Source organism: Capsicum annuum, chromosome 4 (genome assembly GCF_002878395.1).
Source record: "Capsicum annuum cultivar UCD-10X-F1 chromosome 4, UCD10Xv1.1, whole genome shotgun sequence".
NCBI lineage: Eukaryota > Viridiplantae > Streptophyta > Magnoliopsida > Solanales > Solanaceae > Capsicum > Capsicum annuum.
Genome location: NC_061114.1, coordinates 163,710,034 through 163,724,793, shown reverse-complemented (window position 1 = coordinate 163,724,793; position 14,760 = coordinate 163,710,034). Strand labels below are relative to the sequence as shown.

Sequence of the window (14,760 nt, the reverse complement as noted above, 5' to 3'; positions counted from 1 at the left end):
TGTAAGATTCACATTAGTCAAGGTCAAAATAATACTAAAAACTAGCCTAGATAAAATGGATATAAGAATTACACTTATCCACTTACATCCCACATATTACACAAATTGCAGTTCTACGCATTCGCTTCATTTGGGTACCGTAAGTTCCAGGACATATCCTAAAGGATACCATTACTATTAAAGGAAGTACAGCACTTTGTGACCATACACTTCCTTACTACACATCCCTTTCATAATTGTTGTATTCAGCTTGTATCACCAAGGATAATATACAAAAGATTATACCTCAATGTGCAGCTGCAAACTATCTTTAAAGGACAAATGGATGAAATGATACCTTTAACAACTTTTGCATTTTGATATTTGGCTTCATCTTTTAAGATGGTAAAAGGAGTGAGATGAAAAACTAAAAAGTAACAGTTCGCAATTGACGATTAACTTAGTTTGGGATTTCCTAGTTAGCATCTCCAAGTTAATATGATTTAGTCTATGCTTAAGTAGTCTGAATCTCTGAGAAACTCAACGAATCGGCATTTAGGGAGCTACTGATCCAAATAAGGGTTTCCTAGCTACTAGCATCTCTTCTTCTTCCATTAAGGCCAAACAAGAAGTTAAAGCCTAATTAGTTGCATTCAACAAATAGATCCAAATTAGATAAATAGATCAAGCTCCAATGTAGATTAAAACCCCTTTTTACAAGTACCAAGATGGCATGTAGATTGAAAGCCTATGACAAATCAATTTTGAAAGTTGCTAATACAAGACACACTACCCGTTTCTTCCCTTCTAGTGATAAGTTTATTAAAGCCTTTTGTAAAAACTAAACCTGTTTGTCCCTAAAAGAGTGAACCAAGTGTATTTTTCTCAAACCAAATTGATTTTCAATCACCATGGTCTCCTCAAATTTTGAATCTCAAAATCATAGCATTTTATTTCTGATAAGTAAAACAGATTTTTTTTTTGTGATAAGGTAGATATTTATTAAAAGGTACCAAGGTGGTACCTTAAACCGCCGACCATCTCCGGCGATCTCTTTCTTTTTCAGATCTTGATTCGTCCAGCGACTCTCTTTCTTTTCCAGATCTTGCTTTTTCCGACGACCATCTCTCTCTCTCTCCAGTCGGATTTTTCCATCGGCGACCACCTCTTTCCGGCAAAATCGACCAAAAATCTCGTTGGAAACAGCACTTTTGTCTTTTTTGTTGTGCTTTCTTCCTTTTACAGGATCTTCCAGATTCGGTGTCCCTCCGGCCAGCAGCTAGACTGACGTGCAGCAGCCCCGCCAACAAGTTCCGGAAACCAATTTCATCATCAAATTGCCGGAACCTAACAACTCGACCAAGATCAGGTGAACGCTGCATTCACATCGCATCAAGTGCACTCGCTCCTCTCATCTAGTTCTTTCATGTTTTCGGTTTGTTGGTGACTGATATCTCCTATTTCAGCCATAGTGGTATCTCTGTCTATTGATTCCTCGTCTGTGATTATCCCGATTATTGTTTTTGTTTCTCTGTGGTGTTGTAGTAGTTAGTGGAGACACATATCTTTTGGTCCTTAGCATATAGTTGACACAGCTTCACACTTCATTACTGATTTCATTCGTTATAAACCATTGTTTCTTTTTAAGCCTTGTTTTGTAGCCTTAAATATTTGTGCGCCTTCTTATTTCCTTCTCTTATTGAGTAGTGGCTTTGGTGGTCGATGATAGACTAGAGTCATGTCATATGTCGGGGTTGGGGTTGGGGTTGGGATCGAGTCCAGGGTGAGATCGGGGTTTGGGTTAGGGTCCAGCCCAAGGTTGGGGGTGAAGGGTAGTAGGGTTAAGTGGGATAAGGGAGCCTATAGGTCGAGTGTTGGGTCTTGGAACATAGAAACTCTTCAAGGTAAGTCCATAGAGCTCGTGAAGATTCTTAGGAAGAGGAAGATTAGTATTGCTTGTGTCCAGGAGACCAAATAAGTAGGGTCTAAGGCGAAGGATGTGGACGGGTATAAGTTGTGGCACTCCGATAGCATGAGGCATAGGAATGGGGTAGGTATCTTAGTAGATGAAGAGCTTAGGGGCAGGTGGGGTGGTTAAGCGGGTCAATGATAGGTTGATGTCTATTAAGTTAGTCATTGGAGAGTCTACATGGAACGTTATTAGTGCCTATGCTCCGCAAGTGGGCTTGGATAAGGAGGAGAAGAAAAGGTTTTGGGAGACTCTAGATGAGGTGGCGAGAGGCGTGCCAAGCACCAAGAAATTTTTCGTAGGAGGTAATTTCAATAGGCATATAGGGTCATTATCGAGAGGTTGTGATGATGTGCATGGAGCGTTCGGTTTCGGGGAGAGGAATGAAGGAAGAGCCTCAATTTTGGATTTTGCTAGGGCCTTTGGTTTGTTGGCAGCGAATTCGAGCTTCCCGAAGAAGGAGGAACACCTTATTACCTTTCGTAGTTTGGTGGCCAAGACTCAGATAAACTTTTTGTTCCTTAGGAAGAGTGATAGAGTGCTATGTAAAGACTGCAAGGTCATACCTAGCGAGAATCATTCGACCCAACATAAGCCTATGGTGATGGACTTGGAAAGGCAGAAAAAGAGGGGTGTGGAGGATCGACTCAGGATTAAGTGAGGTAGCTTGACTTTGGCCAGTGTTTTGGAGATAGGGAGAAGTTTACGACTATGGAGGCTTAGGAGAGTAGTGGGGGTGTGGATAGTATGTGGGAGACGACTGTCAGTTACATCAATCAGGGAGACAGCTAGGGAGGTGTTGGGTATCTCGAGAGGCCGATCTGGCAAGCACCGGAGGGAGAGCATGGATGACAAGGAGAAGCGAACGAATAGAGTATAAGTTAGCTAGGAGAGAGGCTATGTTAGCGGTTACCGCGGCAAAGACAGCAACTTTCAAGAGCTTGTATGCGGTTTTAAAGGAGAAAGGTGGGGATAAGAAGTTGTATAGGCTTGCCAAGACTAGGGCCCGTAACCTTGACCAAGTGAAGTGCATCAAGGGTGAGGATGACAAAGTATTGGTAGATGACACCCTCATTAGGCAAAGGTGACAATCTTATTTTCATAGACTTCTGAACAACGAGGGGGTGGAAGGTTTAGAGCTAGGGGACTTGGAGCACTCAGAGAGTTGTCACGATTACAGTTATTGTAGGTGTATCAAGGTCGAGGAGGTCAAGGATGCTATTCGTAGAATACATAGGGGTAGAGTAATTGGGCCAGACGAGATTTCGATGGATTTTTGAAAGAGCACCGGCGGGGCAGGCATGGAGTGGTGGCTGACAAGGTTGTTTAACATCATTTTAGGACGACAAAGATGCCGGAAGCTTGGAGATGGAGTACAATGATTCTTCTATATAAGAACAAAGGGGACATTCAGAATTACAACAACTATAGGGGTATCAAGTTGTTGAGTCATACTATGAAGGTTTGGGAAAGAGTTGTAGAGTTGAGGCTGAGGAGGATCATGATTATTTTCGAGAATCAGTTTCGTTTCATGCCAGATTGCTCAACTACCATAGTTATTCATCTTGTGAGGTGATTAGTAGAGCAATATAGGGAGAGGAAAAAGGTTGTGCACATGGCGTTCATCGATCTTAAGAAGGGAAACGATAAAGTCTCAGGGAGGTTTTGTAGAGGGGAGGTTTTGTAGAGGTGTTTGGAGGTTAAAGGTGTGCCTGTGGCGTACACTAGGTCGATTCAGTACATGTAATACGGAGCGAAGACTCGTGTGAAGATGGTAGCAGGAGATTCGGAGCACTTTTCTGTTTTGACAGGGTTGCACCGGGGATCGACTCTTAGTCCATTTTTATTCGTCTTGGTGATGGATGTATGGACACAGCATATTAAGGAGGTGCCTTGGTGTATGTTATTTGCTGATGGTAGTGCTTATTGACGAGATCCGAGACGAGTTAATGATTAATGATAAGTTGGAGGTTTGAAGACAGACCCTAGAGTCTAAAGGGTTTAGGTTTAGCAGGACCAAGACGGAGTACTTAGAGTGTAAGTTTAGTGATTTGACCATGAGGTTGACATGATAGTGAAGCTGGATTCTTCGGAATAAAGATAGTTTCAAATATCTTGGGTCTATGATTCAAGAGAATGGAGAGATTAACGACGATGTCATGCATTGTATTGGTGCAGCTAAATGGAGGCTCGCTTCGGGAGACTTATGTAATAAGAAGGTGTCTCCTAAGCTTAAAGGAAAGTTCTATAGAGTGGCAATCCAACCGGTTTATGGAGCGGAGTGTTGTCCAGTTAAGAACTACCATATCTAAAAGTTGAAAGTGGAGGAGATGAGGATGTTGAGATAGATATGTGGACTTATGGTCAGGGATAAGGTTAGAAATGAGATTATTCGAGAAGGCGGGAGTGGCTTCAGTGGAAGACAAAATGAAGGAAGTGAGGTTGAGATGGTTTGGACATGTGATGACGAATGTCCCAATATAGAGGTGTGAGAGGCTCGTTATAGATGGTTTCAGATGGGGCAGAGGTAGGCCAGAGAAATATTAGAGGGAAGTGATTAGGCATGACATGGAAACGTTACAACTTACAGAGGACATGCCCCTTGATAGGAAGGTGTGGAGGACGTAGATTAGGATAGAGGGTTAGTGGATAGGAGTGCGTAGTGGATAGGAGTGCGTCCTTACTAGTAAGGAGGAGTGCTTTATTTATCGATGTACCTATAGTCATAGTGTTATGTGTTATGCATGTGCCTTGTAGTTTCTTGTTTGGGGTGTTTTGGTGATGTTTGTGATTTTGGATAGATAGTTCATAGTATTACTCTGTGAGCATCTAGTTTCTGATATTATCCAGTGGTGTGTTACTCCATTTTGTTGTTTGTTTTTATGTTATACTGTTATTTGTCACGAGCCGGGGGTATCAGAAATAGTCTCTTTAATTCATCTGAGGCAGTGGTATGAATTGCGTACACTTTACCCTCCCCAAACCCCACTTTGTGGGAATACACTGGGTATGTTGTTGTTGTTGTACCAAGATGGTACAAGAAAAGAAACAGAAACACCATAAAAACAAAAAACAGCTCCTATGCTCTTCTTCCTAGCATATCCACTAAACCGATATACATATACTGGTTCAAACTTTCTATTAAGCAACCTTTACTCCAGAAATACAAATTTCGTAAACATCTATCCATATTTCTAGAAATGTGTGTTCTCTGCCCTTCAAATTGTCCATAAGATGCACAGCGGAATTTTATTCATCAATTTGGAGTGCACTAAACAAGTGTTGATTTGTTGAGAGCATTGTTACAAAAAGATACATGTACGTTCTCCTATAGTTTCTCAAGAGTGTGAAGTAACTCAAAGTACTACTATATACGTTGTATAAATATTTCAAATTTGTCCAAACAGCTAATAATTACATTTCCAATTTTGTCCAAAAAAGTGTATCTATGTTGTATACATGTGTTGCAGCCTCTTCATTCTCAAAACACCAGCTTGTTTTCCATTCTATATCACCCATAAAATACAAGTTGTAATTATAATCCATAAGCCTATACACCTTCTTTTCCCCCTTTTTGCCATTCAGCATATAATAGCATCCTTTAAGCTGGTTCACGTCATTATTTTACATTGAAAATACCAAGGAACATATGCCATAACTGAGATGCTATGGTCCCAGTCTTGCATGTCTTATATCCCAAGGAGCCAAATTTTAGATACGTGTTAGTCTTAGTCGACTTCCTCAAGAGAGTGGAAGCCATTCAGCTTCGTTCTTTCCTTATATTCTGGCATTTTGTGGTTCGGAATTTTTTATTTTTTTTTCCTTTCTTGTTTTGGCTTCTTCCTAAATTTCTAAGTTCACAGGTTAAAGAAGGAAAAGAAGAAATGAGCATAAATTATAGAAATGAGCATAAATTATAGAAATGAGCATAAATTATCTCCTGAAATAAGCTCTAAGGGTGTGTCGGTATGGAGGTAACTGTTTTCCATGGAAAAAACATTTTCTAGGAAATAAATTGTTGCTTACTTATTTTATTGTGTTCAGTACGCAAGCTTATACTATTATCCTAAAAGCATTTGTATGCACAAAACAATGAAAATGAATAGAGTAGAGTGATAGATATTGTGGTGGGGGAGGGGGGAGGGGGGCAGGGGCGCAGTGGGTGGGTCGGGGGTTCGGTGGTGGGGTGGAGTGGAGTTAGAAAAATAAATAAATAAATAAATAAAAGTTAAAAAAAAAAAAAATAGGAGGGGGGGGGGGAGGGTGGAGGGGGTGGGAGCGTAAAAAATAAATTGGGGGGGGGGGTAGGGTGGAGATGGGGGTGGAGTAGGTGATTTTGAGAGTGGTAGAAGGCATTGCCACTTGTTTTCCCTACTTCCATTAAGGAAATCATTTTCCATAATTTTCAAAGAGCTTGTTTAACTTTAAAAAAAATAAAAAAAATAAAAAAATAAAAAAATTAAACCAAACGAATAGGATTGTATGGTCCCCCTACATTGTGGGCCACTAATTCTTGCGGACTCCACACATCTAATGATCTAAACATTGCAGAGACCAAGTTAAACCGGGGTTGTTGGAAGAATGTTCTAGACAACTAAAGCATATAAAACAATAGCAGAGGAAGTACAGCTTGCTCTTCTCCCTTTTTACTATGTTCGTCTTTTTTATGTGTTGACCTCTGGGACCATTCTTTCTTTCCCTTTTGACTTGGAAAGCATGAAAGGAGAAATAAATTAGTTAATATTTCCTAGACTGTTCCATCTCCCGAGGAACCAAACATTATACCAGCAAAAAGGGAAAAAACAAAGTAACTTGTAAACCACCTAATTAGTTCACTTTCAAGCTCTTCAGAGATCACAACATCCTAATATTCAGCACATACACACCAAAAGTGATAGCATCCAGTCTAGCCCGCTTTTATTAAAATTGACGGGTTTCAATGTGAATCAAGAAGAACTTATGATGGAAGAAAAACCTAAGAACGAGCCCGAGAATTATGGAGAAGCATAGGCTAAGTGCTATACATATTTCACGATTCAAGTCCAAGTCCAAACGGAAGAAGATTGGGCCATATGAGTTTTGATTAAATTTGTGAACTTTTCCTTATTTTGTTAGGGATTATTTTTGATATTATTTTCCTAGTTTAAAGTTTCCTAGATTTATTTACTTTCATAAAAGTAGAATTCGAATTTCATGTTATTTGGGATACGTTTTTTCCCAATATATATAGGGATGGATTTTGTTATTTTGAGGGAAACAATATTATTATTAATTGAGAGTTTCTCTTATTTACACCTTTGTGTGTGGCTACTTGGGATTTATTTTGCAACCTTATAAGAACGATTCTTTAGGAAGTAAGATTAATTCTTAATTTGATATCTTTGGTTTCTATTAAAGTTAATTAAAGAAGGTGATTAGTCTTATACTAATTGTTGTCTTTAGTTTCTTTGAAATAGGGGTCTAGATCACTTTTGATCTAAGTTCTTGAATTGACTCTATTAGTATCATAATTAGTCTTAATCCGTTAATTTTGAATACTAAGATTAATTAGGGTTCTTAGCACTTAACCTCGAAATTGGGGATTATATTCTCCAATTTTGCCTATCTTTAATTTCTTGCCTTTAATCTTAGTATTTTCGCTTCCGCATTATTTTCTTGTTTATTAACGTAACCCGATTCTTATCAAAAAGGAACTAGAAGAAAGGAACTCACAGAAGGCCCATGGATAAGAATATGTCCTGGCAGCGGAAAATCATAAGCACTGGACAACATCCAAGATGCAGAAGATAACAAAACTACCAACCCTGCAAAGTGATGATAGTATTCAGTCAAGGTGAAAAAATAGTACTTGTCTGAATAAAAAAGAAATTTCTCCAGTCACAAAATCAACTTGGCAGACAACAAAAGGAATGTGCACAACTCTCTGTGACATACTACACACTTGCATAACAGAAATATCGTCACAATCTTTTCCGTTAAAGCTGAAACCTTTCACGACCTTCACTGATGTCAATGCGTTCGATAACTTGGATTGTCAGTTTCTAATTGGCAAAAGTATTCTTCCATCCATTTATCCTACCAACCACATAATGGCTTTATGAGGATTTATTTCTTCATCAACTAACATGAATGAGAATTTGAAAACCGAGATTGCTAAAGGCATCAGAAACAAACAAGTACCAAATATTGCACACTCCATTCTTTTATTCGCAATTCATGCTCTCCCATTTGGTAAATTTTGTAGCTTAAATACTTATTCCATTGCCCAATGACCCAAACCTAGTCCTTTTATCATACATAGCATGTGAGTGTGACAGCCATCTGCGTTATTGAAGAATGAAACACGGAAATAATAAGAAAGCTATACCTCTCCATTTCACATGAAAGCAACCTTCAACTATCACCCAAGTCCCAATGTTGAATAACCAAGATCTTTCACCACTCCAAAATTTCTTTTCCCAGGTCTTCTGCAGCTAGTGATCTATGCGGCTTCCATCTCTTCATTTGCCCACCCCCTTTCCTTCCACATCCACAGTTCACGGTATCAATCTCTTCACTACCCTCCAATTTATTCCTTCCTTTTTGTTGTTGTTGTTGGTAAGGTAATGTAATTTATTTATATGAAGTCAGTACCATAGAGATACAGAAAATAGTACTAAATTCATCTATGACCCATACTATCCAAAGAATACAAAAATGTGCCATACTATCTAACATATGGCCCTTACACCACAAGTATACATTTTGTTAACACCTATGTTTTACAAAATAAATATTGTCTTTCTATCAAAGCATCTTTTGTTTCTCACCAGCCAAAACAGTCCAGAAATACAAAAAGGAACAGCCTTCCATATCATCTTAAGTCTTTCATCAATCCGCTGATCCTGCCAGCATTATAGTGGACTCTTAATATATCCTGGCATATCCCTTCCTTTATCCATTCTGTGCTGGCCCCTTACTATTACAGAAACACACTCCGCCTTATCTAGCACATAGAACAGAAACCTTGTTCAATGTAAAGGCTCTGATGCATGTTGCATTTTGGAAATGTAAGCATACCTTTCTCATACAACTTTACCAAAACCTTACTGATTGAATATATCATCATTTACGCAGTAAAAAATAGAAAAGAATGTCCTTGAAGGGCGGAAGAAAGAAGAGTAGAATATTTGCAGGTGAAAGGCTCACCATAGATCCCAATGCATTTAGAGTTAGGTTCAGATACTTAAATGCATTAACGCAAATAAAACAAGGAAATACCTACTATTAATCACATCAGGTGCAGCCGTCCCCATCCAGTCTAATGAAGAAGTTGTAAGACTGGTGCTTTTAGCAAATAATTTCTCTCTGACAGTCCTAATGGAAAGACCGTGGCCTAGTTGAAGCTTTCCAAGCCAAGGTTCGAAGTTTTCTGGGCTGGTAGTTAACTTGCTTCCTTCATCAAATGCAACTTCATAAGCATCAATCTTTTCATCACATATTGATTCATCAGAAGTTGACAACATATAAATGGCATCTAGTGATGCTTCTCCGCCATTCATTGTCTGAACACCATGTTTTATGGATCTGTTGTCTTTCACTTTGAAGTGAAGCAAAGTTGTGTTTCCTAAAATCAATGATTTAACTTCCACTCCCGCCTTGATCGTGACAACATGTAATTGTGCAAGGCACCATCTATGCAAAAAAGCTGCAATGTCCTTTTTGATATCAGACTTGATGCTCGTTTCTTTGTCTTCCTTGCTAGATTCAGAAGAAAAGGCTGCGGCAATTTTCTCATGGATTGACCAATCAATAGTACCCATTTTAATATCTGAATTGGTTCTGAGAAGTGTTGTTAATGTTTTATTATTATTATTCTTTCCCAAAACCTCAGCATTATTTCCTTCAGAAACCCCCGTCTCAGGGAATATCTTGAATTCACAAGGTGAAAGCGAAACTAAAGGAATCTCTTTCTTCAACTTCACATTGAATCTCTTCACATATACACCTGGAAACAGAGTAACTCTTTTTAAGAAGGCAGTAGGAAAATCGAAGTGAAATAATTGTTCGCAAACCAACTTATATCTTGATACAATGCTGGACATCACAGGAGAAACATTTTAGTCCGGAACATGTCAATCGTAATTGACATACATCAAAAGGTAAACTTCAGAAAGCTCCCTTTATGACTTGGCTAAAGGTTTCAAATGCAATGATGTCTGCAAAGCCTTTTTGAGGTTCTTCTATTACTTTTCTGACCGGAGGGGGTTTTAAAGAGTGGTTGCTAGCAGGTTGGACGATAAGTAACTTTTATTAATCAATGAAACAAGTGACAAAATGAATGTGATGTTCCCTATTTTTCTATTTTCTATGGAAGTTGGATCACAAAGAATAAAATAGTTCAAATGGTATAAGACAAAACAAAATAATAACAAATGAAAATAGACGTCACTTGCTTCCCGTATACCAGCAAGTCTTGGCCATATAAAGAGTAATTACTTGAACTGTCTAGATAACACCAGCTTCTCTGCAGTTGGTGCATCAATTTAAGTTCTGAAAGAAAAACCTACATGAGTGTAACTCTGCTCTCAAATAAAGCCGAATAGACCGAGGAAGCATGATATGTCCTTTAGCCACTGATTCTGAAAATATTAGACGAACCATTGCTTGATGGAAATCGTGATTGTCAGGTAGAACCCCTGCATTCCCTTCCTTTGAAGTTACACTATTTTTCCCTCTACGACTATCTAGCTCATTATTTTTCTTGGTTTGTCTGGGAACCGATCTGGGAATTATTACCACAGTCTGAAGAGGTTCAAAAGCGTATATACTGGCTGTCTCAGGATGAATGAAGATAGCAGAGGTTAAAACCACTCTCATCTCGACTCCATCAGCCTCGTATTTGTGAACACATTGATCATCAGAATCTTGGACTCTCAATAGTGCCTTTGAGACTGAAAGTGTATCGTCTTGCATCATGGAATCCTCACCCGAATTAATATTTCTTTTGCGCCTTTTTGGAGCAACAGCAACTTCAGTTCCTGGGACAAGTTGTACTGATAACAACCAGGCAAGTCAGATATTCACGAATTTGAAGTTTACAAAATACAGATTAAGCGCATGAAAAGAACATTTTATATGTCCTACCACTGTTGACATCATTTGCTACCAATATGAAGTTAAAAGGAAGAGGCGAAAAATCAAACAGGCACATTGCAAATTTGCAAACATGCAAACATTCATCAAAATGTACATCGTAATCTTCTTCCATCCTTAAATAACATGTATATATTAAATGAAGGCAACAAGAAGCCTTAATCCATGATCTTGGTAAACGACAGTCCCTGGTAATAGACACCAGCAATTATCTTCTCTTTCTAGTAAGTAATACAAGGATTTACGCAACATTGTCAAATAATACATGAAATAAAGTAGACACTAAACTCCACGACATGCATCTCTCTTCAGAAACTTTAGATTACAGTTGGGCAAGCTTTGGAGGAAATTAACCCAAGTTTCTATCCAGAAATAGAGCACAACTATAAGGAATAAATCAAATCGATCCACCAATGAATTAACATCATCTTACCTACCGATGTCAGCGGAAAGGTTGAAACAACTTTAAATGTGATAATTGTTTGTCCATGCAGCCACAAAGGAAATCGCATAGCTCCATAGACAATAGCAACCTGCATAACATACAAAATAGTTGAATATTGGTCAAGAAAAGATTATTAGTCCCTGGGTTTCAAGTTAAATATTTTGTTTGACTTGACACTGTTTTTTTTTTTTTTTACTTTACACTGCTTTGAAAGAAACTTACAGACAGAACAAAATTATTCAGATTTAATTAGTGGAGCGAACTGAAAGTGCGCAACCAGGAAAAACATGAAAATGTATATAATACTCGGTAATATGCTCAAATTAATCAAAATGGATATTAAGTTGGCATGACCGAACTGAGACTGTGGCCTCTAGTATTTAAAAGGAGTATGTCACGTCATAAGTTAAGTCTTAATATTTTTATAGAATTTTAGAGAGTATCTCTGTCCTCCTTTTTCTATGGACAGGGATTACTTTTTTTAGTTCTTTAAATAACTGTGGAACTCTGGCCAACCTGCTTACATGGACTCGTACACTTGGTACCTACCACACAGACAATTATAGATAGTACGTAGGATCTGAAATAATCAAGCATTCTCTCCCACAAGTTGCCAAAACATTATAGATGCACATGCTTATTCTACTTTAAATTTTTAGTACTTTCTGGTGGAATTTTTGAGCAATAAACCAAAAACACAGAGTAAAAAAGAAAGGATGCCATTCAGCAACCAATAGTACGATTCTTTTCTCCAGCAGCACAGTATTGACTTGAGTATCAAAGCTATCAAATCCCACTTTACTGCCGCACAGCAGGTCGGTTTCTCATAAATTCAACTATAAAAGAGATTACTTTAAAAAAAAATAGAAGTTTGATCAATTGTCCAACAGCCTTGACTTCTCGGGATGAATGGCGTATGTTTCCTTAAGCTAACAAAACCCCATAAAGCATCCGTTTATCCGTTGCTTATTTATCTTAGTAATGTACATAGATCACAACATTCATTAGATTGGATCCTTCTAAAAAACTGTACGAATTGAGATTTATTTATGTATCACACTGAAACAAATATAGGAATCAGTCAGAGTAATGCAAGAAATCGGACGAGCAACATGGAAAAAGTATACAAATAAACATGTTGTCCTGCAGCTACACCACCCTTGCACTTTTTTCACCCTTTTACTGCTCCATCCCCATCTTCCCAAACTACAAATCCCATAGGGTGGTCATTCCAACTGTAATTGTCATTTCTTTTTTCTTTTTTTTTTTCCTTTTCTCAAAGGAATAAGCAGTTCGCTAGAATCTCTGGCTCCAACACTAATGTCGCAGTCTTATGCATCGCCATTCTTATGAAATTTTAAGTGATTAGGGATAAGGTTCACATGAAAGATCATACCCCGGTAGCCTCTTATCATTCCACTTTGATCTTAACCTTTTTTATTTGACAACGGTAACAAACTTTGGTCTTAACCATTTATAAGCAAAAACTACAGAAAAACCTGTAAAGACTAAAACAAATTGATATAAACGAGAAAAAGTTACGCTTTGATAAGAATCAACAAGGAAGAACTTTAAACAAGCGGAACAACAAACTAGCTCTCAATAACACATACTAATAATATGAAGCACCTGCTTTAAGATAGCCTGCTCGGCATGCTCAGCATTAAGCTCCAAAACTTCCCAATCATCTTCAGTATCTGGCTCTATGGTAACCATAGTAGCTTTAGGCAAATTAGACAACACTTTTACTTGAACCACAGTACGATCCGACAAGCCAATACACTCTGCATATTGCTGTGCAATCTAAATCCACACGCAACAAACAACAAAAATACACATAACTAACAAAAAAATTTACAAAAATTGTGCAGTTAACTCTACTTATTATTACTACTAAAGTTTGCCTAATCATTTTACCACACCCCCTTCTAACAGAGTCTATAAACCGAGAACTGAACATTGTACAGTTACCTATCACACTACTGTAAAAGGAACGCCATGATACAAACTGGTCTGGTCATCCGGGACACTTATTACTACTAAAGTTAGCCTAATCATTTTACCACCTTCTAACACAGTCTATAAACCGAGAAATTGAACATAGTACAGTACTACAGTTACCTCTGCTTATTACAATTAAAGTTAGCCTGATCATTTTACCGCTTTCGAACAGAGGCTATAAACCAAGAAAGTGAATAGTACTTTCGTGTAGTTTTGATTTTTGAATATCCTAATTTATAAAATATCCAACTAATTTTGTGCTACTAAATTGAAGTGCGGACCTGAATAGAATTAGGAAAAGGATTGGATGAGGCGGAACCGGACCAGGCTAGGCGCCAGAGGTTGTTACCCGAGCGGAGTTCGAGGGCTAGAATAGGAGGAAGGTAGCCGGAAGCCGTAGTGGATTCCAGAGTTTGGATTAATGTCACTGGTAGCGATACGAAGCAGCTCTCCATTCCGCCGACGACTCGAACCTCCAACTCCATTTTGTTTTTGTTTTTGTTTTCTCAGATGATTTTGATTTTGATTTTGATTTTGTTGGGAGTGTGAGATGGATGAATGGGTTCTGACTGCTTACTAAAATGTTTGCTTTTCCCGAGGACTCCTCATCATTGACGGTGGTAAGATAGTTGCTAGACCCGACCCCAATAAAATGTGGCCGGTAAACGGGTCGTTTGGTAAGTGGGAACCTTCCTCTTCTATTTCTTTTTTGGACATACTTGTAATTAGGGGTGTACAGATCAAATTGTTAAATCAAATTGAATCGATGAATCAAATCAAATCGAGAAAACTAACCTACTTATAATTTGGTTTGGTTGATTTGGCGTTAGAAAAAAAAACTCGATTATTCTTGGTTTGGTGTTGACCAAAACAAAGTCAAATCGAACCTGAATCAAACCGATATAATATATATATATATATATTCGAACTTTTTATACATAAAATACTAATTATAATCTACTTTTAAATACTTTTTCAACTAGTTATACATAAAATATATATACTTTTTATTCATTAATTATAATCTAATTTTTAAATACTTTATATATTTATAATATATATATATATATATATATATATATATAATATTCTAACTTTTTATACTTAAAATATTAATTATAATCTACTTTTAAAATACATTTTGAACTAGTTTTCGTAATTTTCAGTAATTTGAAAGTAGATGTAGATATATATTCAGAATTGGGCCTTTAAGTTATAATATTTGTTCATT

The 14,760-nt window shown here is 37.7% G+C and overlaps 1 protein-coding gene across 4 annotated transcripts in view; it reads right to left on the bottom strand.

Moving 5' to 3' along the window:
• LOC107852487 (peroxisome biogenesis protein 1) overlaps positions 1–14,170 on the bottom strand; it is a 31,231-nt gene extending 17,061 nt beyond the window's left edge. For 2 of the 4 annotated variants that reach the window (XR_001669448.2, XM_016697515.2), the window contains exons 1-6: positions 13,811–14,170; positions 13,158–13,331; positions 11,517–11,616; positions 10,498–10,983; positions 9,213–9,935; positions 7,661–7,752 (exon numbers count right to left, since the gene is read on the bottom strand). Coding sequence is in view for 3 of the 4 variants with exons in the window: in XM_016697515.2 (XP_016553001.1) it covers positions 7,661–7,752; positions 9,213–9,935; positions 10,498–10,983; positions 11,517–11,616; positions 13,158–13,331; positions 13,811–14,014 (1,779 nt within the window). In the remaining variant the exon portion in view is untranslated. Of the gene's footprint in view, positions 1–7,660; positions 7,753–9,212; positions 9,936–10,497; positions 10,984–11,516; positions 11,617–13,141; positions 13,332–13,810 lie in introns of those variants that run through there. The other 2 variants (XM_047410356.1, XM_016697518.2) reach the window with 2 other exon arrangements.
• Between the last annotated feature and the right edge of the window lie 590 nt (positions 14,171–14,760).